This window comes from Engystomops pustulosus, chromosome 4 (assembly GCF_040894005.1).
Source record: "Engystomops pustulosus chromosome 4, aEngPut4.maternal, whole genome shotgun sequence".
In the NCBI taxonomy this organism is placed as follows: domain Eukaryota; kingdom Metazoa; phylum Chordata; class Amphibia; order Anura; family Leptodactylidae; genus Engystomops; species Engystomops pustulosus.
In genome coordinates this window covers 160,135,363-160,160,610 of record NC_092414.1, presented here as the reverse complement: position 1 = coordinate 160,160,610, position 25,248 = coordinate 160,135,363, and the positions used below count along the sequence as shown (strand labels likewise).

Sequence of the window (25,248 nt, the reverse complement as noted above, 5' to 3'; positions counted from 1 at the left end):
GAGACTTGGCACAGACTTCGCAGCTCTGCAGGTATCTGTGAATTCCAGAATACAACACATATCAATTAGAAAAAGCTAAATCCATGTATGAAGAAGTCATTGTAGAGGTCAACGGCAAATGCAAAACATTTATCTACATTAATATATCAAATCGCTTCCTGCTATGATACCCGCTGTGGCAGGAGATGTAGGGTAGTCCTGAATTGTGTGCGCTTCCTAATAAGTAAATGAAAAGGTTAACTACACTACATCTAATGCTATGTCACATCTGAGTGTTATTTCTCTCTCCGTCAGTTTCATAATACTGAACTAGGTCTTAGATAACGATAGGTCACCCGTCTGAAACCGAGAAGCTGCTCCCCCTCTATTTTCACTCCACTCCTGGTTTAGGCATAAAAAACTGCAACTGAAAAACTGAACGCATGGACGCACCCTAAGGGTGATGCGTTTCAGCTAACCGCCAAGAATCATTCTAAGGCCCCGTTTTTTCCCCTCTATCTGCACAATACTACTTGTAGGTCAGTTTTTACATTGCGTTCGTCACCCCTTGTTGCCTGTTTTCTCCTTCATCATGCGCAAAAATAGTCTGTGTGTCATCTGTTTTTGAAGACCTGCAAACTTAAATCATGTTTTTGTTTTTTTTTGTCTCTTAATCTGGTCATGTGCGTTAGTCTTCAATGGTAAGGCGCTAGATGCAAAAACAGCTCAAAATAGGAGAGGACCTGAGATTACAGCAACACAAACACAGTCAATACACAAAACAGAGACCTAAAGTTACCCAAAAATGCAGGTAAGAGAAAACGGACCGCAAAAACTTGTGTGTGAAATGCTAATTTTATTAAAAAGTTTTCAAAAAATACAATTATCTTTCTCTATCAAGATATTTTGAGCAGCAAATAAAAGTTTTCTGGTTTGAGATTAAGTTTATATGTAGATCTACAGAAGGGAAACCACAGCAGTTCTGTATTACTCACACCTTAAAATGTTTTCCAGGATAACAATATCAATGGTCTACACTTAGGTCATCAATATTATATTAATAGGTTGGGGTTTAGAGAAGAACCAATCAATTGGCTGTTTCATGCCTAGGATTCCCCGGGAAATCTACAAACCTGTTACATAATATACATTATTTAAAAATAATTGTACAATTGGGGGTTGTCGCCATAATACAGATGAGAAAGTAATCAATCACCTCCAGATGTACTGAACTACCACTAGTAAATAATGAAGCAAGTATGGTTACTGCAAACACTTACTGTAATTCTGTGGTCACCTTTAATAAATGTCCACGCTACTACGGCATCCTCCTGTATCAAGCAGTCCTTTAATGACAAGCTCACAGTTATTCAGTAAATACATAAAATAAGTGTCTAAATTAAAACAAACAAACAAAAAAAAACATTACCATTGCCTTTTTTTATATGTAGGCTCCGAAGCCTAGAAATTATACTAACCATTTCGGAATAAGTGCATATCAGTATGTAAGTGCATAGTTTGAAAGAACATAGATTGTATTAATCTGCCTTTGGAATACTGGGTGTGGGAAGGCATGTGAATTATCACGCTCCCAATGTTATCCTCTGCTAACTTCTGTAACTTCTGCTCACTTGCTGTGTGACAGCCAGTAGCAATGACAACAAACACAATTACCGAAAAAAGGTAAGATTGGCGTAAAAAGCTAGTCTTCATAATTTCTGGAGGTCTAGGTCTCCATCTTTAACTGTCCCAGTCACCGCTGATATATTCACTTTTCTCCTCGTCATCTGAGTCGGCAGATACGTTCTTCATCCTCTGCATTGCTGCTCTGATGCTCTGCTCCAGCTCATTTTCAGGCTCTTTCTGCACAGGATCTTCTTTGTGCACCTTCTTCAGTTTGACGCCCTGTCTTATGGCTGTTAAGATTGAGTCTCTAACATTGGTTATGGAAGCCTGAGGTGGTTCTACCTTACGGAGGAGATTTTCACTTCGTTTCAATGATGCTAACACCTCTTCCATGGAACCTAAAAGCAAGACATGGACAGGACTCAATCAGTGTAAATAAGTTGTTTCAGCAAATGCTGCACTTTAAGAGGGTCAAAAAGAAGCACAAGAAAGGGACAATGTGAGAGTGTGGTATGCGCACATGTCACAGGCACCTCTGCCCCCTGCTGGGGTGGATGACATTCATGTTCGGTAAAGCTTCATTGTCATCTACAGAAGCAAGGTGCAGACTGGAGGGGATTCAGTCCAATGCACACATATATCTGCAGTTGTCATTCCTCAATGTCTGACACTTTAGGGTGTAACCCTGTTTTCCACAAAGAGACTTTTAATATTTGACAAACTTCTCCACCACAGTATCATGGACCTGCCTTGTGTGTTCCTTGGTCTTCATGTTGCTCTCTGCACTTTAAACAGAACCCTGTGGGTGCATTCACATGTGGCATTTTGGATGCATCAAAAACTATGAATGATCCAACGTTCTCCTACATGACTGATGACGATAAATATAATCCCTCTGTGTGTAATCAGGTCTCCGTATAAATCCACCTGCTCTGTTAGTCTGCGGATGCATTCACATGTGGCATTTTGGATGCGTTGAAATGCATGCGTCAGAACACATGCTTTTCAAATGTTACAATGGGTTTGGCTACTCTGGAAGCGGTTTTCTTCTTTGCAGTAAGTGTAAGCAACTATGTAAACATTTTTACATCTGCTTACACTTACAGCAATGAAAAAAAAAACGCTTCAAGAGTAGCCAAACGCATTGTAACATTTAAAAATGCACGTGTTCTGACACATGCATTTCAACGCATCCAAAATGGCACATGTGAATGCATCCGCAGACTAACAGAGCAGGTGGATTTATACAGAGACCTGATTACACACAGATGGATTATATTTATCGTCATCAGTCATGTAGGGCAACATTGGATCATTCAGAAATCCTCACTGAACTTCCGGAGTGAGATTGCTGCACTGAAAGGAAAGGGGCCGAATAATATTGCACGCTCCACTTTTCAGTTTAATTTTTTTTTTACAAAAGTTTCAAATATCCAATAAATTTCATTCCACTTGTGTCCCAATTTTTCTTCAAAAAAATTAACAATTTTAAATATTTGATTGAAGCCTGAAATGTGGTAGAAAAGGTAGAAAAGTTCAAGGTGGCCAAATACTTTCGCAAGGCACTGTATATGGGAGGACACGTGTACTGTAAGGGTATCATAAACATGATATATGCAGGAGCACCGCCTAGTCGATTGTGTTATGATGGGTAGAATCTTGTATTTTGTGGTAAAGACACTACCATGGATAACATCATTATGAAATATTAATATTAATCTTACCTGAATTTTGGTTCAGTTTGGCCTTCAATTTTCCGTCTGTAGTTTGATTTTCAGCATCTTGTTGTTCATGTAGTTTTTGAGCCTTAGCTGAATGTGGCGGGTGAGCAGGACTTTGAAATAGAGAAGTCTGTGGTGGTAAAGGAGGAGGAGGAGGTGGTGGTGGCGGTGGTGGAGGAGCAATAGGGGGCGATAGAAAATGTTCTTGCTTGGAAGGTTCATCTGACTTTTCTTTCTGAACAAAAATCTGGACAGGGATACCCGCTGTACCACTCCTGAGTCCCTTGGCTTCTTCTGTGGGTTTTACCCGTTCACTAGATTTACCGAGTAAACGTGACTGTATACCAGAAGTTTTCAGTACAACATGAGATTCTTTTTTCTAGAGAAAAAAAAAAAAAAGTTACAAAACCAGAAAGCTTCCATTAACGAATACTCTATCCTCTTACTTCAATTCACAGTTTTCTCTCTATTCGGCCACACAACACTCACATCTTTGAAGCTTTTTAATCTCTGTAGTGTTTTCTGACGTTCGTGATCGACCCATTCTTTTTTCTTTTTTTCCTCTTCCTTTTTCTTGTCTCTTTTCTGTTGTAACACAAAGAGCGCGGTTAGAGCGTCTCCCACACACTGGTTTATATGGTACAGAAGCTTCTACTTGCACTGAGGGTTTGGCGTGGAATCAGAAAAGAAACTATTCATAGCCTCTATACTCACCATCTGTACGGAGTGATGCTGCTGGAGCCGCCTCTGTGATTCCTGGTATTGCTGTAGTTTAAGCTCCTGAGTCTCTATGCACTGATCCTAAACCATCAAATGGACCAGAAATTAACCATTTTCATGCATCTATATGTGTTATTACACCAACTACTGAAACAGCAAAACTTTATATTTCAGGCTAAAACCACACACGGTGAAACAGCCCCAGGCTAGTCACCCCTAATGTGTCATCATTTAAGGTTAGGTTCACATTTTGATTGAATGCCTCCTTTGCAAATTCTGTCAAACATCATAGATGAAATAGACAGACATGACTTTTTCCTTTGTATCCTAATGTAACATACTTTTTTATTCCTCAGTAAAGCTCGTCTTGTACAGATATTCCCCCGTTTTGACTCCAGCTGATGCGTCTTCTTTCTGAGCATGGCGTACGTTGAACTGTTGGTCTGCTCAAATGTCTGTAGTTCCTGGGGGTCTTCACACGTGTCATAGTAGACAACCTCCTCCTCTTTTTCTGCAACCAAAAGGAGCTAGCTGCAAACCATTGTTATCACTACCAACACTACAAATGTTCTAAGTATCACTACTGTTTCAGTCTTTGAATAGGAAACTGTTCTCTGCATAGCATAAATAAATCAGAGACACCCTAGGAAGAAGGGGATGTGATCCGTTACTGCTTCTCCCTTCTCCTCTGGTCACAGCATCGCGCTGAACGAGCGGGATGCATAGAGGAGTGGCTAAATAGACTCGGCGGTCACATAACTGCCGGGTCTAAGAGGGTTAAACAGAGCTGCTGGGTCTCCCTGGTCACAGGCGGTCATTTCCCCTGTAAATGAGGCTCTCACAGATGCGTCAGTTACAGGGTGAAAACTTGTAAAAGAATAAAAAAATAAAGAAAAATGTAAAAAAGTGAAAATGTCCCCCAGGGGTCTAATATGACCTCATTGGGGGGGGGGGGGACATATAAAGTAAAAACACACAGAAAAAATAAAATAAATATTAATAAAAAAAACCAATGACATTTCCCCATATAATAAGAAAAAAAAAATTCCCCCACTACACTACAAAAAGCATCGCCCTAGTCGCCCCGTCTGCCCGAGACTATACATATCATATATCAAAAGGACCAAAACAAAATAGGCAATTCATTGACCCCTTAAGGACGCAGCCATTTTATATTTTAAGGCTCAGCCACATTTTTGGTATCCTGACTTGCGTCTCTTGATATGGTTATAACTTTTGAACACTGTTACTTATCAAAGTGATTCTGAGATAGTTTTTTCTCCACATGTTGTACTTAAGTTTTGCGTTTATTTACAAAAAAGAAAAAATTTGCGAAATTCGAAATCATCGCGTTTTCAGGCAGATAGATTTACCCCCTAAATAAGTTGCTGAATGACATTTCCCATTTGTCTGCTTTACATTTTCACAATTTTGGAAATGTCTGGATAATTTTGATGTCGCATGGCTTACAAATCGAATATCGTTTTCCCGTATTTTCTGAATGTTTTGAATGAAATTTTACATATTTGACATAAAAAAACCCCTTTATAATCAGCCCATTTTCTAATCTGCACCCCTCAAACTATCAGAAACAGCTTTTAGGAAGAACCCCTTGAGATCTTCATAGTACCATATTTTTCGGACTATAAGGCGCACAAAAAAATACTTTGATTTTCTCAGAAATCAAAGGTGCGCCTTATAGTCCAATGCGCCTTATATATGAACCGTACTGACAGACAACAGCTGCCTTGAGCTGTGCACAGGTCTGCCACCTGCTGGCCATTCATCCTTAAAATCAGGTGTGCCTTATATATGAACCTCGACATTTTAGCAGGTATTTATTGATGGTGCGCCTTAAACTCCGGTGCGCATTGTAGTCCGAAAAATACTGTAATTAAATCAAAATGGTGGTGAAATTTAGAATGGTCAAATTTTATACGTACATTTAGCCCTAAAATTTACACATTTCCAAAAGATAGAAAGAGAAAACCCACCATACAATTTCTTCTGCAATTTCTCCCAAGTACAGAGACCCCCCACATGTGGCCGTTGCTTGTTTTATGGGTGCACAGCGAGGCGCAGAAGGGAAGGAGTGCCCTGCAGATGCCAGAATTTTAGTTTCTTCATTGGCTCCTTTTGTAGGCTATAAAATTTTATTTTTTTCGTTATTGGTGCCAGAATGATGGAATTTTTTTTGCGGGATGAGATGCTTTTTCCAGTGTTACCATTTTGGGGTTGGTATCCCCTATTGTTGAAAATTTAGGAACTTTTATTTTGCGGTCAGGAGTAGAAAAGCATCAATTCTGTACTGGAATTTTACCCTTTTTTTGTGTTCACCGTTAAGGCCTAATAATCATGTTATTTTTATTCTATGGGTCAGTAGGATTACAGGGATGCCACACTTGAATATTTTTTCTTATATTTTACTAAATTTGCCAAATAAAACCCTAATGTAGGGAAAAATCTATCATTTTTGCATCGCCGTCTTCCAAGTGGCATAACATTGTTACTTTTTTGGCTATGGAGCTGGTTGATGGCTTGTTTTTTTGCGGGACATGTTGTGCTTTATAGAATCACAGTATCATTCTGGAGTACATATGTTTTTTGATCACTTTTTATTTAATTTATTGTGGAATTAAATAGGTAAAAATCATAATTTTTGGCGGGTTTTTAACATTTTTTTTACAGCGTTCATCATGCGGGTTCAATAATTATTTACTATTATTCTACGGGTTGTTACGGACGCGGTGAGATTATATGTGTGGGGTTTGTGTAATGGTTTAGAAATTTTTGTGCATACTTTATGTGTCTCTTTATATGTTTTGGGGCTTATAGGCATTTTAATTGATTTATTAATTTATTTTTTATTGAAGAATATTTTATTTTTACTTTTTTACTATTTCCACCATGGGACATGAACAAGCAATCATCTGATCTAATCGCGGGAGCCCGTGCCTTACTATTATGGCACGGAGCACTATGGGGTTAATAATGCTCATTTTTGGTTAATTTTAAACATTAAAAAAGTACTATAAATTAAAAACAAAAGCCTTTTTTTCCCCCACTTTAAACACCAAATAAAAAACAAAATTTTTTTTAACTTTATTACCTTTTTTACTAGCTCTATGTGTTCCGAAAAAAAACACTTTGCCCAAAATGCCCAATCACTAGAGCCTTTTCAGGCCGCGTCACTAAGGGGTTAAGCTAACAGTACGTTTTCTATCTCATCCCGGAGCTTTATTTACTGCTCAACAGTAGTTGTCAATGTATCTGTGTAGTAGAACGTGGTACTGCTGAGTAAATAAAGGGGTTATGGAGCAAATTGATGTGTTGTTCCTATGACCTGGTCTCTGCCCACATTATCCTAAAAGAATTATAGAAAGTGCCAGCACATCGGAAAACTGTCATATAACTGTGAAAAAATAGTTATTTTCACGGGAGTTAGTCTACCTGCACACAAACCTATACCTCAAAGAGAAAAGAGTGTCAAGCCTTAAGCACACGGCAATATGCATTTTGGCACATGTGTCACCCATATGCAACACATATGCCCCTGTAAATGAGCCATATCTGCAAAAAATATGGTGGACTTGCACCTATGTGACCAGGTCGTTTGGGCAACCCATCGCAAAAATTTGTCATGTGCGGTGGACAACACTGTATGCATGCCGTTTATCTTTCACTCCCATAGACTTCTATGTAGAGACCTTACTGCAAAAAAAAAAAACATAAAAAAATAGGACATGTTCTATTTTTTTTATGTTGCGCTTTGACAGCCAGTGCACAGTGCGGTTAGAAAAACTCTGATCGGATACGTAGCCGTATTTCCCATTAAAGTCAATGGGGACGTTTTTTTTTACTCACACACACAAAGTGGCAAAAAAAGTGGCTGTTTTTTTGCATCCAAAAAAAAAAACAAACAAAAAACACCTCATCCATAAATGTCTTTTATGGGAAAATCACTGTGAATGCTGGGATCATGACATTTTTGATGGAAGCATTACCATTTGCAGATTTGGGGAGTTACTTTGTAGACCGTGACCACCTTTACATGACTGTATTCCAAAGAGCCACACATAGATGAGGCCCTTAAAGGGAACCAGAAAATTACCTAATGAACCACTACCAGCATGTTGTACAGAAGATTAACATCTTCAAGATCATCTTTCATTCATGGCCCCCTAAGGTGATACCATTCAAAAAATGTGCTTGGAAGAGAGGTGTAAACTATTTGTACAAAGTAATGGAGATGAAGAGTTTAGCACTGAAGTCAAGCTCTCCCTGCCTAAGAACATCCCATCTGCTGTGCTTGACATTTCAGTGTCGAGGTACACAAGAAAATAAGTTTTGTGAGTCTGGGTGAGCTTGACTCATTTACTATCTCCATGACTTCATCTGGAAGGTTTTAACCTGACTGACAATATACAGGTAGTGGTTTATTAGGTCACTTAATGCCGACAGGTTCCCTTTAACACACAGTAATGTAAAATTGTGTAACATTTCATACTTGCAGTGTGTTGACAAGCCAGTTTTGTTCTTTGCATTTCTGATAAGTAGCTTTCTCAAAATATGCACTTAACATACCCAAAAATGTATAAGAGGTAAAACAGGCCTAACACAAACAGGTCTAGCAGAGATAGGACAAAGAATAAATAGCCTTTCCAATTACCTTTCATTTGTCGTCGTAGTGTATTTAGTTCCGTTATTAGCAACATTTCTTCATGTTTCAATATCTCAAACTGAACATCATACATTTCCAACTGGGTCTCGTAGTACTGCAACTCCAGTCGATCCAAGCAACAAAACACTCCGTCGGAAGTACTCAGATTTTCCATCTGTGAGATCAAGTGGAGATTTGGATAGTTTTTCTTTACATGTCAATCCATACTTGGTGATACATGTCAATTATAATGATATTTAACTGTGTAACCGTGAATACTCTAACACTATAAACAGAAACCTGGACTCCACCAGCACATATATTTCGCAATAAGAGAGGATCTCCTGATTCTCCCTTTTGGAGCGGATGCGGATTCAGTATCCTCTCGTCTATAGTGTTGGAGTCATAGGAAGGTCTCTATTATACGATAGCAGGAGCGGAGCCTGGGTCAGCATGTGCAGGTGTTAGTCTTAAGGGAAGAAATCACAAAGGACCCAGGACAGTCTACAAAAGGACAACATCTCTAGGTACTTACACTTTTCTTGATATCTGACCTCTTCTGTTTCAGACACAGCTCCTTTGATCTCATATGCTGAAGACTTTCCCTTGCCAACATTGACTTGATCCTCTCCAGACGGGGCACTGCAGAATCCCAAGTGGCTTGTCCAAATCTCCTTCCGTCCAGCTCCATATTTTTTAGCATTGCTGTAATAAAGACCCATCATCAATATCAGAATGTAGAAACCTCAAAACATCGCGACAATTTATTTCTTACAGGGGTGTTCCCATCTTGTAAGTCCCACACCTATCACTAAAATATATCCTTAAAACTTGTCTGGCGGCTCTCAGTCTCCTCTAAAACTTAGCTATGTGGTTTCCCTGTGTCCCCACTATCACCACCACCACGGGAAGAACAAAGATGAAAGAAGAAAAAACACAATCATCTGTCTGATGTCTGTGCAATCCAAAGACAATACAGAAATAGCAAATATTACATTTGGCAATAAACCATGTGGATTCTAAAATCTACAACATTCACTGCAATGCATGATGTTTGTGACATCCACTGTGCACCTTAAACTGACAATTCTCATATATTCCATATACTCCAGATATGAGCCTAGCGTGAACTACACAAAGGACTCCTTACAGAGAGGCCCAATACACATTGTGTTTTGACCTCAATTTTTATCTTCTATCAATAAAATGGTAAAAACAGAAGTCTAACGAATCTTTAAAAACGTCCATCTATTTCAATGGCTTATTATTGGGTTCAGTTGTTGTCCGTTCTCACCACTTGCCAACAGACACTAAACGGAAGACATTGCAAATCCATTGTAATAAAAGGACATTGTAATAGATCCATTAGACTTCCATTATTATTGTTTGTGGCTGAAGATGAAAATGAAGCTCCAAACACAGGAAAAAGGACGTGTGTGTGAAGAAAATGCATGGCTGATAAAGCCCACTGAATACAATGGGTCAGAGTCCGATGCAAGTCCCACATGTCAGAAACATGTATCATGTTGAAGGGACCTCACTCCTCCTGTACAGACCAGACTCATGGCGGATCCTCATCAGTCTGTTTTGGGTGGTTGCCAGGGGGCCCTCTGAAGGGCCTATAGCTATCCACATTTCACAGAATCTACCTGCCGCTGCTGTAGTAGAGAAGTGGCAGGCAGATCGATAGACGGCTCCCCCTCCAATGTCTGATCCTATACTGCATGTATAATACGGTTGTAATCTTTGTTTACATGTATCTGCACTGATAAATAGGAGGGACCTGCAGCACGAGATGATAACTCATTCTGCTCACCCTCCCATCTCCCTGTGTATGTCAGTGAGCCGAACTATCAGAAAAAAAAAAAAAAAAACACACTGGAGGCTGCCATTAGGACGGACTGAAGGAGTGAGAAGCAAGAAGCGGTGTATATAGGCATAGAGCAGCATGGGAAGAACAGGAAAAGGCTGAAGCTGTCACAGGAGTCAAAGACACAGTGCATATACATGCAGAGACCGGTCTAATGGAACAGATTTATTGAAAAGTGGCCAATCCCTTTAATCTGCTCCTAACCAGACAAGTGACTTGCAAAATATATTGAAATGTTAGATACACTGTGAACAGTAGCCCATTATAGTTCTCCTACCAGCCAATGCTTTTGAAGTCTCCTTGAAATAATTTACAGTTATATTCTGTATAGAGCATTCGGCCTCTTCTGCAGTTGCGTTCCATTTATCAGCCTCCTTTTGCAAAGCCTCTATGCGTTTTGGCCCCAAATCATCCATTTCCATTGATTTCTGTGTAAAAAAATTAAAATATATATATCATTTTACATATATAGTTATAAAATATTTATCAGGGCTTGTATGCCAGTTATTGCCGCAATGCCAGGACTTGTGATTATTTCCCCCAAACCAAATGGACGTGGAGGGGCGGCATAAGCGGGCACAACGTATTTCTGCCCTAATCGCCCTGGCGCTACCTATAGCCTGCACCACTTCAGGCATGTACAAGCACAGGTTAAAGTGCAATTGTACAACAGCCTGCCGGATACATCAGGGGGTTGGAGCCTCCAGGATTGGGCAGGGAGAACATCATATGCAGGTGCACCATATGCCAGCGTACGCTGTATAAACCCCTATGTAGCTATGGCTCTAATGCAAACAAACTTCCAGTGTTCAACAAACTTCTGAGAGTGCTTAGACATGAACTACTCAATCAAATCAGGTGGCACTCAATCAAATTTGAATAATAATTGCTTTTTATTTTTGTACAAATCCACTGAATAGCATGACGTTTCGTCAAAATGACCTTCTTCAGATGCCATCAGTGGCCCACCGATAGATTCTTGTTAGCGTTTCGGATTGTACTTGTAAAGAGTGCTTATTAGGTAGGAGGAGAGGAGCGGTGTCCACCGCTCTGGACCTCAGCTGTACGGCAGCCACGTTCTGGTCTCTGTGTGAACGTGGCTGCCGTACAGCTGAGGTCCAGAGTATAAGCCGAGGGTGGGAAATCCATTGGTCACAGCCAGTATATAGCCCGTCAGCCCCGGTCCTCCCAATATATAGCCGGCCAGCCCCTGCGGAGTATGCCAAGACTTTAATTAAAAAAAATGAACACTGTACTCACTTTTCCAATGCCCCCGCAGGTCCTCTTCTTGCTTCGGATGCCCTGGAGCCTCTTTGGATCCTCTTCCGGTCCTTTAGCTCCTTTTAGGGTCGTTCAACTCTCTTCGGGTCTTCGCGCTCGGCCGGCACACAGAATGACATCAGACACTTACCAAATTCATTGTTCGTGAGCCGGCAGCATCGCGAGGGGACCCAAAGAGGAGACGAACAGACCCAATGCAGATCCGAAGGACCCGAAGAGGCATCGGAGCATCGGAAGCAAAAAGAGGACCTGAGGGGGCGTCGGAAAGGCGAGTACAGTGTTAATTTTTTTAACTGACTCGAGTATAAGTTAGGTTTTTACAGCACAATTTTTGTGCTGAAAAACTCGGCTTTTTTGATATGTGTATATATTAGTACAGAGCAAAAGTTTGGACACACCTTCTCATTCAAAGAGTTTTCTGTATTTTAATGACTACAAAAATTGAAGATTCACACTCAAGGCATCAAAACTATGAATTAACATGGTGCTCAGCGGCCGTCTGCTCCATCACTCTGATGGAGTGATGAGGGGTCCTACGGAGGTATGTGGGACCCCTCATTTTTGTGATCTGAGGGGATCTCATCACTGAGACCCCCACTGATAAGCAAGTTAGGCCCTAACCTGTGGATAGGGTCTAACTTCTGTTCCTGGGAAAACCCCTTTACCAAAAAAAGTGTGTAACAACTGAAAATATGTCTTATATTCTATGTTCTTCAAAGTAGCCACCCTTTGCTTTTATTACTGCTTTGCACACTCTTGGCATTGATGAGCTTCAAAAGCTAAATCACCTGAAAAGGTTTTCACATCACAGGTCACCCTGTCAGGTTTAATAAGTGCAATTTCTTGCCTTATAAATGGGGTTGGGACCATCAGTTGTGTTATGCAGAAGTCAGGTGGATACACAGCTGATAGTCCTACTGAATAGACGGTTAGAATTTGTATTATAGCTATAAAGAAGCAGCTAAGTAAAGAAAAAACAAGTGGCCATCGTTACTTTAAGAAATGAAGGTCAGTCAGTCCAAAAAAAATTGGGAAAACTGGGAATTGGGAAAGTGTCATCAAGTGCAAATGCAAAAACCATCAAGCGCAACAAAGAAACTGGCTCAAATGAGGACTGCCCCAGAAAAGGAAGAGCAAGAGTCACCTCTGCTGCGGAGGAGTAGTTCATCCGAGTCACCAGCCCCAGAAATTACAGGGTGACAGCAGCTCAGATTAGAGACCAGGTCACTGCCACACAGAGGTCTAGAAACAGACACATCTCTACAACAACTGGTTAGAGGAGACTGTGTGCAGCAGCCTTCATGGTAAAATAGCTGCTAGGAAAAAACTGCTAAGGGCAGACAACAAGCAGAAGAGACTTGTTTGGCTAAAGAACACAAGGAATGGACATTAGACCAGTGGAAAACTGTTCTTTGGTCTGATGAGTCCAAATGAGTCCGACCACCGTGTCTTTGTGCGACGCAGAAAAGGTAAACGAATGGCTGGTGCCTGCTTCCCACCGTGAAGCATGGAACAGAAAGTGTGATGGTGTGGGGGATGGGGGGCTTTGCTGGTGACACTGTTAGGGGTTTATTCAAAATTGAAGGTAAACTGAACTAGCGTGGTTACCACAGCATCTTGCAGCAGCATGCTATTCCATCCAGTTTGCATTTAGTTGGACCATCATTTATTTTTCAACAGGACAATAACCCCAAGCACACCTCCCGGTTGTATAAGGGCTATTCGACCAAGTAGAAGAGTGATGGGGTGGTACTCCAGATGACCTGGCCTCCACAGTCACCAGACCTGAACCCAATCGACATGGTCAGAGGTGAGCTGGACCGCAGAGTAAAGGCAAAAGGGCCAACAAGTGCCAAACATCTCTGGGAACTCCTTCAAGACTGTTGGAAGACCATTTCAGGTGACTACCTCTTGAAGCTCATCAAGAGAATGCAAGAGTGTACAAAGCAGTAATCAAAGCAAAAGGAGGCTACTTTGAAGAACCTAGAATATAAGACATAGGAGGGCGGTTCAATAAGTGTTAGAAATGAAGATACCATTTTTTTTTTTATTTGTTTTTAGAAAGATACACTTCTCCCAATGTTACAGCCATTTTTTTTAACCCCTCCAAAAAATAGGTTTGTCGAACTCTCCAAAATACGCCTCTGTCTCAGCAATGACTTCCTCGTTTGAGCTAAATTTTTTTCCCGCAAGTCATTTCTTCATGTTAGGGAACAAGAAAAAGTCGCAGGGAGCCAGATCGAGTGAATACAGGGTGTGCGGCAGCAATTCATAATGCAATTCATGCAGTTTGGCGGTGACAACTCCAGAGCAATGTGCTGGTGCGTTATTGTGGTGAAACAGCACCTTCTTTTTCAACAAATGCGGTCGTGTAAATTTTTTGTCAAAACGGTCCAATAACCCACTGTACCTTCTTCCTTTTTCTAAAAAATCCATGAGGATGACGCTGTTCGCATCACAAAAAAATGTCGTCATGACCTTTCAGGACGATGGGGCCATCTTCGCCTTCCTTGGAGCAGATTTACCGGGAGAAATCCATTGTTTTGATTGTTGCTTAGTTTTTGGTATGTAATGATGAATCCAGGTTTCATCAATGGTGACTACTCAACGCAAAAACTCCTTCGGATCTCGCTTGCATTGCTCCAAACACTGCTTCGAAGATAACACCCGCATCTGGTTGTTGTCCACCATGAGCAATCGCGGCACCCACCGGGACGACAATTTTTTCATCGCCAACTTATCATGTAAAATATTAATTGCCGTTCCGGTCGACACAACTACGGCCTCTGCTACTTTGCGCACTTTCGTTCTTCGATCAGCAAGTATTATGTGGACTTTTTGAATGATTTCCTCGGTAACCACGTCTGCCGGGCGTCCTGGCTGCTCCTCATCAAAAACGGATGTTTGCCCACGTTTTAATTCATTGAACCAATATCTAACTGTGGTCATAGATGGCGAGGTGTCCCCATTAACAGCATCCATTGCTTTTATCTCCTCACATTTTTTCCCATTCAAAAACAAAAAGCGAATTACTGAACGATACTGCTCTTTTTCCATTTAAGCAAAAATCACGAAACACATCTTACTCAAATGGCTGCCAAACCCAAACTAACCTATCAATCAGTCTGCAATTTGTTTTGCCATCGTTTGATAGATAGCGGCACACGATGATAACCCTCAGGAACACCCTCTGTCGTCAAACACGGGTACTTATTGATCCGCCCTCGTATTTTCAGTAGTTTAACACTTTTTTTGTTAAGTATATAATGCCACATGTGTTGATAGTTTTGAAGCCTTCAGTGTGAATCTACAATTTTTATAGTCATGAAAATACATACATACATATTAAGGTGTATTAGCCCACTAGGGACCAGTGGGAATGCAAATGGCCACAAGGTGTAATGTATACCAGCATCTAAATGGACATTGTTAGGAAATTGTATTTTACCACTTTCCTCCGTTTTTCGAAACGCATTTGTCTCATTGACGTAGCGTCTGTCTTTCAGACCACGTCACTTAGATGATGGGATTAATTTCTTAAGATAAGAGTAAAATGTACATTGTAGATCAGAAATTCAATAAGCTCCGGCTGCACTTGGACTGATACAATTGCGCGTATAAATCACTTTGACTATAATTGGTTCAAAGCACTCAGTAAACAAAGCCCTTGAGGACTTCCAATAGACAAAGCTTAAAAACAGATAAAAGAAGTCATTCCCTACCAGAATTTCCAGCTTGTATAATACGGCAAGCTCTCGCATATCCCTGAAAGGCTGCAGCAAGTAGAGGTGAAACTGGGTTGCCACGGAAACTAATTCCATAAAAGCTTCATCTTCTTGCTCATAAACTTTAAGTAAGACCATCATTTTATCTGCATTTTTGTGCTGATGAAGAATCTATAAAAATAACATAAAAAGAAACACATTAGTATAAACATCTCCACAACATGCTACGTGTCACATCATATCACATGTCAGAGTTATCATATGGGAGACCTGCAGGCCAAAACCATTCTTAGAATTGCAACAAAGAAGCGGGGTGGTGGCAATCCCCCCCGAGCAAAGAATCCGCTGGCACTACCAAACCCGTACGTTCAGATGAGGAGGCAAGGGCATGTGTAGCTTCACTGGATAGAAACAAAGATGTCACGGTGGTGCTCAACCAGATGTAAGAACAATGTTACAGCTTGAAGAAGTAGAAATAAGAAGGCGGCACTCACCAGGTCAATCTTCTTTTATTAAACACCCGTGGGCAGGGAGGTGTGACAAGGCATCATTCACGGCGACGGGCCGTTTCGCGCAGTCCTGCGCTTCCTCTAGCCGTTCCTCTAGAGGAAGCGCAGGACTGCGCGAAACGGCCCGTCGCCGTGAATGATGCCTTGTCACACCTCCCTGCCCACGGGTGTTTAATAAAAGAAGATTGACCTGGTGAGTGCCGCCTTCTTATTTCTACTTCTTCACGCCAAAACCATTCTTATTCTGTTTCTCTATAGGAAACCAAGCAGAAATCACAGATCTTTGACAGCTTCATATACTGGATTATATATGTACTAAACTGCTCACCAGTGCTACATGTAGTCTAGTGCTATGCTCCTGTATGACATGTACTGGATTATACATGTACTAGACTGTTCACCAGTGCTACATGTAGTCTACCTCTAGGCCCCTGTATTACATGTACTGGATTATACATGTACTAGACTGCTCACCAGTGCTACATGTAGTCTACCTCTAGGCCCCTGTATTACATGTACTGGATTATACATGTACTAGACTGCTCACCAGTGCTACATGTAGTCTAGTGCTATGCTCCTGTATGACATGTACTGGATTATACATGTACTAGACTGCTCACCAGTGCTACATGTAGTCTAGTGCTATGCTCCTGTATGACATGTACTGGATTATACATGTACTAGACTGCTCACCAGTGCTACATGTAGTCTAGTGCTATGCTCCTGTATGACATGTACTGGATTATACATGTACTAGACTGCTCAACAGTGCTACATGTAGTCTAGTGCTATGCTCCTGTATGACATGTACTAGATTATACACGTTCCTGACTGCTCAGCAGTGCTACATGTAGTCTAGTGCTATGCTCCTGCATGAATTGTATACATTTCAGATATACTCCACATACATGTAATAGACTGCTCAGCAGTGCTACATGTAGTCTACCTCTATGCCCCAGTATGACATATAATGGAATATACATGTCCCAGACTGCTCACCAGTGCTACATGTAGTCTAGTGCTATGCTCCTGTATGACATGTACTGGATTATACACGTTCCAGACTGCTCACCAGTGCTACATGTAGTCTAGTGCTATGCTCCTGTATGACATGTACTGGATTATACACGTTCCAGACTGCTCACCAGTGCTACATGTAGTCTAGTGCTATGCTCCTGTATGAATTGTATACATTTCAGATATACTCCAGATACATGTACTAGACTGCTCGCCAGTGCTACATGTAGCCCACCTCTATGCCCCAGTATGACATGTACTGGATTATACATGTGCCAGACAGCTCACCAGTGCTACATGTAGTCTAGTGCTATGCTCCTCTATGAATTCTTTAATTTGGTTCAGTTTGTCACATAATATTTTGACCAAATTTTTTTTTGGATAGAAAACAAAAATCTGAATAACCTTGGCTATGATTGCTATGGATCAGTGTAAACCATTACTGGTATACATGGAAGGATTGCACATGTTGGATTTTAACATGTACTCTTTTCTGACATGAGATAAGCAACTGATAGCAAGAAATACACTGAAGCTTGGAAAAAAAGAAAAAAATCTTTATCTTGTTCACTATCTACTTATGTGTAGTTTGATATTGGGGACTGCTCCCATGTCAGCAAGTAATGTTTGCTGTGATGTTTGAATAATGAAAAGTTATAAAATTTTCCACTATATTTTCTGCATCAAATCTTTATGTTTTTTCTAGATCTCCGCTTGCTGTTCTTCTATAGAAAGCTTCATTGTTTATTTCCAGTGAAGAGAAATCTGACCATGATCACACAGGTGCACGGCTCGTTATATCACTCATCTGATTACCCTTACACTAATGAGCTGTGCACCTGTGTGACCATTGTCATACAAACAATAACATTTGCAAAAGTGGAAATACCTCTTTAACCCTTTAAGGACAAAGCCATTTTGTAGCTTTAGGGTGATGTCACACATGGCGTTTTAAGTCCATTTTTAGGTAGTGCGTTTTCAGATCGTTAAAACTGTATGCGTTTTTGCCCATTTTAATTGCGCAAATCCAGAAAACCGGACAAAAACAAACAAACTGAAAACGCACTAAAAACGGCCCAAAAACGCCATGTGTGACATCACCCTTAGGGTCAGTCCCATTTTTTGTATCCTGACTGGCGTCGCTTTACATGGTTATAACTTTTGAACCCTGTTACTTATCTAAACGATTATGAGAATGTTTTTTCTTCACATGTTGTACTTCATTTTAGTGGTAAATTTTGGCTGATAAGTTTTGCGTTTATTTACAAAAAAAAATAAAAAAAATAAATTTTTTGAAAAATTAGCTATTTTCAAAATTCTAAATCATCGCGTTTTCAGGCAGATAGATTTACCACCTAAATAAGTTGCTGAATAACATTTCCCATTTGTCTACTTTACATAATTTTGGAAATGTCTGGATAATTTATTTTGATGCCGCGTGGCTTACAAATCAAATATCAATTTTCCGTATTTTCAGAAACCCTATGTAATTAACCCATTTTCAATTCTGCACCCCTCAAACTATCAGAAACAGCTTTTAGGAAGATTGTTAACCCCTTGAGATCTTCATAGTAATTGAATCAAAATGGAGGTAAAATTTAGAATGGTCAAATTTTGTCAGTCATACGTTCACTTAGGGCTAAAATTTCCAAAAGATAAAACCCATCTTAAAATTTGGCCGTTAGTTGTTTTATGGGCGCACCGCGAGGCGCAGAAAGGAAGGAGCGCCCTGCAGCTGCCAGGATTTTAGTTTCCTCCTTGGGTCATAGAATTTTAACTTTTTTTCCGTTATTTGGGTCATGTGACGGCATTTTTTTTGCGGGACGAGATGCCCATTTTGGGGTTGGTATCCCCTAATGTTGAAAATTTATGAACTTTTTTTTTTGAGGGCAGGAGTAAAAAAGCATCAATTCTGTACTATTACAATCATGTTATCTTTATTTTATGGGTCGATACAATTACGGGGATACCAGACTTGAATATTTTTTCTTATGTCTTACTAAATTTGCCAAATAAAACCCTAATGTGGGGTAAAATCTATCAGTTTTGTATCGCCGTCTTCCAGGTGGCAAAATATTTTTACTTTTTTGGCTACGGAGCTGGTTGATGGCTTGTTTTTTGTGGGACTTGTTGCACTTTGCACCAGTATCATTCAGTACATATGTTTTTTGATCACTTTTTATTGTATCTTTTGTGGGATTAAATATGTAAAAATCATAATTTTTGGTAGGTTACTTTTTTATGGCGTTCATCAGGCAGGTTCAATATTTATTTACTTTTATTCTACAGGTAGTTACGGACACAATGATACTATATATGTGGGGTTTGTGTTATGATTTAGATGTTTTTGTGCGTTATATGCCTCTTTATATGTTATGGGGCTTATGGGCATTTTTATTAATGATTTTTTTTTTATTGAATAACTTTTTTTTTTAACTTTTTTATTTCTTCCACCATGAGACGTGAACAAGCAATCATCGGGTATTAGCTGTGTCAGCATATGAATAGGCTTACACTGTGCCTTTAAGATGACGTTCTGTCACTGTGCTCAGCGTCGATATATCGGACACCGAGCGTGAACCAGTTAAAAAGCAATATCCTTTCCATGGCTGCAAAGTTTAGGTGAGTCCAATGATATTAATGGAGTCCTGCCTCCTCATTCCCGATCGACTGGTCTCACTGCTAGGACATGCTGCTGTGTGGAACTAGTACGTAGGGACTTCTACAGGTATATAAAGCTGTGTACTTATTACAGGTAGAAAATGCTGTGTCAGATGTTTTACACCATGCCTTGCTGGGAGATATAAAGTTCTGTTACATCATTCAGCAATTCATGTCATGGGACCAGGCTGATGCCATCTAATGTAATTTACCCAGTAACATTAACAAAATCTACCCCATGGAGGCTGCTGTGATTTCATGTGATCAGATACATAAATGGGGTACATTTTGCAAATGTTACTGGGTAAATAAGGTCAGATGACATCAACCAGGTCACATAACAAGTGCTTAATGGTGAGAAGGCATATGGCATAGGGGGAGTAGATGGAGGGGGCAGCCGAGCAGGACAAAATAAAATTGATTTTATGCAGAAGTGAGGTAGACTATTTTTTAGTTACAGGAACGGTGGCATTTAGTTGATAGGGCTCTATGGGAACCCGTCACTAGCTGTATTTGTGAGAAATATGGTGACAGGTTCCTTTTAAGGGGATGCCAGATCAATAAGATTCACATCCCACAACGATCAGCACGGTCAGTTTTCTAGGGCCTCACTGCTGGCACAATCAATTGATAACGGCACAAATAAGTTGTCCAAAATGTAGATAACCAGAAAAGGCCATATCATTGCATAGTGAGTCAGGAGATGTGCTAAATGTGCAGAACTCTGATTAGAGCTCTGGAGAAGACATAACCAGCCTATATGAAATTTGCTCTACTTTTCTCAATGTTACAGGTATGGGGGGCCATCCCGCTGCTCACTAGGTGACAGGTAGCAGGGAGGACCATCCCTAACAGGTAGAGGGTGCCCGCTAGGTGACAGGTAGCAGGGAAGACCATCCCTGACAGGTAGTGGGTGCCCGCTAGGCAACAGGCAGTAAGGGGGTGCCCGCTAGGTGACAGGTAGCAGGGATGACCATCCCTGACAGGTAGTGGGTGCCCGCTAGGTGACAGGCAGTAAGGGGGGGGGCATCCCTGACATGTAGGCGGTGCCTGCTGGGTGACAGGTAGAAGGGGGGGCATCCCTGACAGGGGCGCCCGTTGGGTGACAGTTAGCAGAGGGGAGGAGGCCCATCCCTGATAGGTAGTGGGTGCCCGCTAGGTGACAAGTAAAGGGGGGGGGCATCCCTGACAGGTAGTGGGTGCCCACTGGGTGACAGGTAGAAGAGGGGCATCCGTGACAGGTAGGGGGTGCCTGCTGGGTGACAGGTAGAAGAGGGGCATCCCTAACAGGTAGTGGTTGCCCACTGGGTGACTGGTAGAAAGGGGGGGGGGGGTCATCCCTGACAGGTAGTGGGTGCCCGCTGGGTGACTGGTAGAAAGGGGGGGGGGTCATCCCTGACAGGTAGTGGGTGCCCGCTGGGTGACTGGTAGTAAAGGGGGGGGCATCCCTGACAGGTATGAGGTGCCCGCTGGGTGACAGGTAGAAGGGGGGGCATCCCTGACAGGTAGTGGGTGCCCGCTGGGTGACTGGTAGTAAAGGGGGGGGCATCCCTGACAGGTAGTGGGTGCCCGCTGGGTGACAGGTAGAAAAGGGGGGGGGGTCATCCCTGACCGGTAGTGGGTGCCCGCTGGGTGACAGGTAGTAAAGGGGGGGGTCATCCCTGACCGGTAGTGGGTGCCCGCTGGGTGACATGTCCTGCCTGTGTCCAGCTCTTCCTCCCCTCCCCAGGCCGCACCATGCGCAGCTTCTCCTTGGCCCGGGAGACTCGCTCCTCCAGACTCTTCTTGCGGAATTCGTGCAGGTTCTCGAAGTATTGGTCGCCGTCCTCCGCGTCCTCGGGAAAGAGCACGTCCAGCACGATCCTGCGGCCGCACTCCTCTATGGCGGCGCCCAGGTAGCGCTCCAGCGCCCGGCACACGGCGTCCAGTTCCTCGGAGCTGCCCTCCCAGGACGGGGCATTGGGGAAGAGCAGCGTCCACAGGCTCCCCGCCGGCTGCTGGGCCGGGAAGCTGGGGAAGCAGCGCTGCAGGCGGCTGCACACGGAGCTCAGCTGGCGGTGGATGTGCTCCAGGTCGTGCACGGTGTAGAGCCCGGCCCAGCTGCTCTGCTCCCCGTCCTCCCCCTCCAGCCGCTTCCTCCGCTGCGCGCTCCGGTTGTGACAGGTCACCGCGAACTTGCAGTCCACCTGGTTCCAGGCCACGATGAAGCCCATCTTATAGGGCTCCGGCTCCTGGAAGACATTGGGGCGCACGGCCACCCAGCCCTCCAGACTGTCCATCCGCTCAGCGGCCATGACCCGCAGCTCCCGACACGTGACTTCTCCGCTGTCAGGTGCTCGGAGCAGTGACAGCCCCGCCCCCCGGCTGATGACCGCTCATATACAGCAGCGCAGCCGGGACTTTCCTGCTAACTTCTCATTGGCTGCTGCCTGATACTGTAGACGAGAGGCGTGACGTCAGCGTTACAAGAGTCATGTGACCCGCACAGCTGATGTACTTAGTAATCGATGTGAGAGGTGAATCAGTGATAGAGCACATTCATCAGCCAATCACAGCGCTGATCTCATCCTCACAGAGCTGGTGAAAAATAAAAACAACGATTAGCTGTTTTTTTTGCAGTATAAATTACTAAAAGTTTTTAGTTTTTTTTAATGACTACGCCGTTCCACATGCGATATCGTTTTTTTGGAACTTTTATACAATACAAATAGGCCGGTAGTACTCTAAAAACCTCTGGCAGCAAACCCTCTGTTTTTCCCTCTTTCATTTGTTGGAGTACTGCCTGGAAATAGAGAAATATTAAATAAACTAGAATTAATTTGTATTGTGATCACAATAATGGCGGGGTTTTTGTATGCAGCATTCTCCAGCATATTTTGATTGAATTTTGAATTTTTTATAGGAAAAGATCTGCTTCAAAAATCCAAATAGAATAGAAAATAGAAGGGGCAGGTCGTGTTTCCCTTTATGAGTAGAAAAGATGTGGTGAGGGAGAAGAAGAGGTGGAGCTATTGCAGTGATGGCTAACCTATGGCACTGGTGCCAGAGGTGGTACTCAGAGCCCTTTCTGTGGGCACCTCGGCCATCACCAGAGATGACTCCAGGTATCTTCCTGCAGTCCCAGACAGCCCAGGACTTGCTGTGCACAGAGCTATTTTAAAGTGACAGCTGTACCTGGGACTATTTTCTGCTTTATTGGTGTCCTCAGGGGCTGATATCAATGAAAACTGTGACAGAGAAGGAGTATAAATCACAAATTAAATTTCTGTGTTGGCACTTTGCGATAAATAAGCAGGTCTTTGTTGTAGTTTGGGCACTCGGTCTCTAAAAGGTTTGCCATCACTGAGCTATTGGCTTCCCCAGATTCACAATCTTTCATTCTGGAAAACGGGCATAGAATCTTGTTAAAATCTCCTTACCGAAATCCCCCTTATAGAGTATGTTGGTGGGGGGCCTGCTGAGACAAGGCAATTGCAATTGGAACTGTCGAAAAACAGAAGGGCGGTTCAATAAGTACCTGTGTTTGATGACAGACGGCGTTCCTGAGGGACGTTGGTGTTATCGTGTGCTGCCATCTATCAAACGACGGAAAAACAAATTGCAGACTGATTGATAGGTTAGTTTGGGTTTGGCAGCCATTTGAGTAAGACGTGTTTCGTGATTTTCGCTAACATGGAAGAAGAGCAGTATCGTTCGGTAATTCGCTTTTTGTTTTTGGACGGGAAAAAATGTGAGGAGATAAAAGCAATGGATGCTGTTTATGGGGACACTTCGCCATCTATGACCACAGTTAGATATTGGTTCAATGAATTTAAACATAGGCGAACATTCGCTTTTGATGAGGAGCGACCAGAACCCCCGGCAGACGTGGTTACCGAGGAAATCATTCAAAAAGTCCACATAATACTTGCTGATCGATGAACGAAAGTGAACAAAGTAGCAGAGGAGGTAGGTGTGTCGACCGGAACAGCAATTAATATTTTACATGATAAGTTGATGATGAAAACATTGTCGTCCCGATGGGTGCGAATGCGGCTGTTAACTTTGAAGCAGTGTTTGGAGCAATTTAAGCGAGATCCGAAGGAGTTTTTGTGTTGAGTAGTCACCATTGATGAAACCTTGATTCATCATTACACGCCAGAAACTAAGCAACAATCAATGCAGTGGATTTCTCTCAGTGAATCTGCTCCAAAGAAGGCGAAGATGGTCCCATCAGCCGGAAAGGTCATGGTGACAATATTTTGGGATGCGAACGGTGTCATCCACATGGATTTTTTAGAAAAAGGAAGAACGATCACTGGACAATACGACAGTGATGTAATTGGACTGCTTAAAAAAAAAATTGAAGGAGACAAAAAATATTCACCCAAACTGGCTCCCTGCGACTTTTTCTTGTTCCCTAACATGAAGAAATGGCTCGCGGGAAAAAAACGTAGCTCAAACGAGGAAGTCATAGCCGAGACAGAGGCGTATTTTGGAGAGTTCGACAAATCCTATTTTTTGAAGGGGTTAAAAAAAGTCAAAAAATAAAACAATCAATTTATGAAAAAATGGTGTTCTCATTTCTAACACGGGTTCCATAGTTTATACGGTTGAAAAAAGACACTTGTCCATCAAGTTCAAGCAAGGAAGGGTAGGGATTGGATGAGGAAGAGATTTAGGGGAAACAATCCTATATAGCATAACAATCAATGTTATTTAGGTGTAAAAAGGCATCTAGACCCTTCTTGAAGCTCTCCGCTGTCCCTGCTGTGACCAGCGCCTGAGGCAGGTTCTTATTGAACCACCCTCGTATGTTTAACCCTGTTCTTCGACAGACAGGTTTCCTTGAGCCCACCAAAAATAATTATTCTGGATTTTCACTCTTGATCATCCCCTAGAAAATAGACCCTTTTATCCTCCAAATTCCAGTAATAGGTTAAAGTTGGGACAAACCTGGAGATCCTGGTGGTCCAGTCAAACAATGACTTGACGACAAACATTTTAAGAGGTAATACCAACAGGACATTCACATTTAATTTAATTCATCTGCCATAGATATACATTTCTTCAATATTATGTTATTAAACTGTTTATTGGAAATTATTTTCAAACAGATAATTTCTTAATTATATGTGTTTGAAAGAATGAATGTATAGGGCAGAAGAATTATACTAATGTGATTGGCCAGATGGGAATACCCCTTTAAGGTACCAGAAGGCTGCTTTGGTACATGCTGATTTGCCTTATAGCCTAAAGGGGTATTCCTATTTGGGCATTCACATGTATATATACACATTATTTCTTCAACTATGTTATTTAGTTGCATTTTTAAAAAAGATGCTATTTTTTAAAAAAAATGTACCGGTGTGAAGATAATTTCCCATAAATGTAGTCATTTGTCCCTTAGACACAAAATAGTTGTCTTTGGATATGACCACCCGGCACTCTTCTGGCAGTGTCTATACATGTGCTATTGAAGCGCCCAACCCCCTGGATT

General features: G+C 41.9%; 1 protein-coding gene across 1 annotated transcript; it reads right to left on the bottom strand.

Moving 5' to 3' along the window:
- Nucleotides 1-815: 815 nt before the first annotated feature.
- On the bottom strand, nucleotides 816-22,156 carry WHAMM (WASP homolog associated with actin, golgi membranes and microtubules). The gene is made up of 10 exons (XM_072148326.1): nucleotides 21,506-22,156; nucleotides 15,580-15,753; nucleotides 10,854-11,004; nucleotides 9,242-9,411; nucleotides 8,716-8,881; nucleotides 4,388-4,557; nucleotides 4,041-4,127; nucleotides 3,816-3,911; nucleotides 3,330-3,705; nucleotides 816-2,003 (listed from the first exon to the last, which is right to left on the bottom strand). The coding sequence occupies exons 1-10, from the start codon at nucleotides 22,061-22,063 to the stop codon at nucleotides 1,720-1,722; spliced, it is 2,232 nt and encodes a 743-aa protein (XP_072004427.1). The 5' UTR covers nucleotides 22,064-22,156; the 3' UTR covers nucleotides 816-1,719.
- Between the last annotated feature and the right edge of the window lie 3,092 nt (nucleotides 22,157-25,248).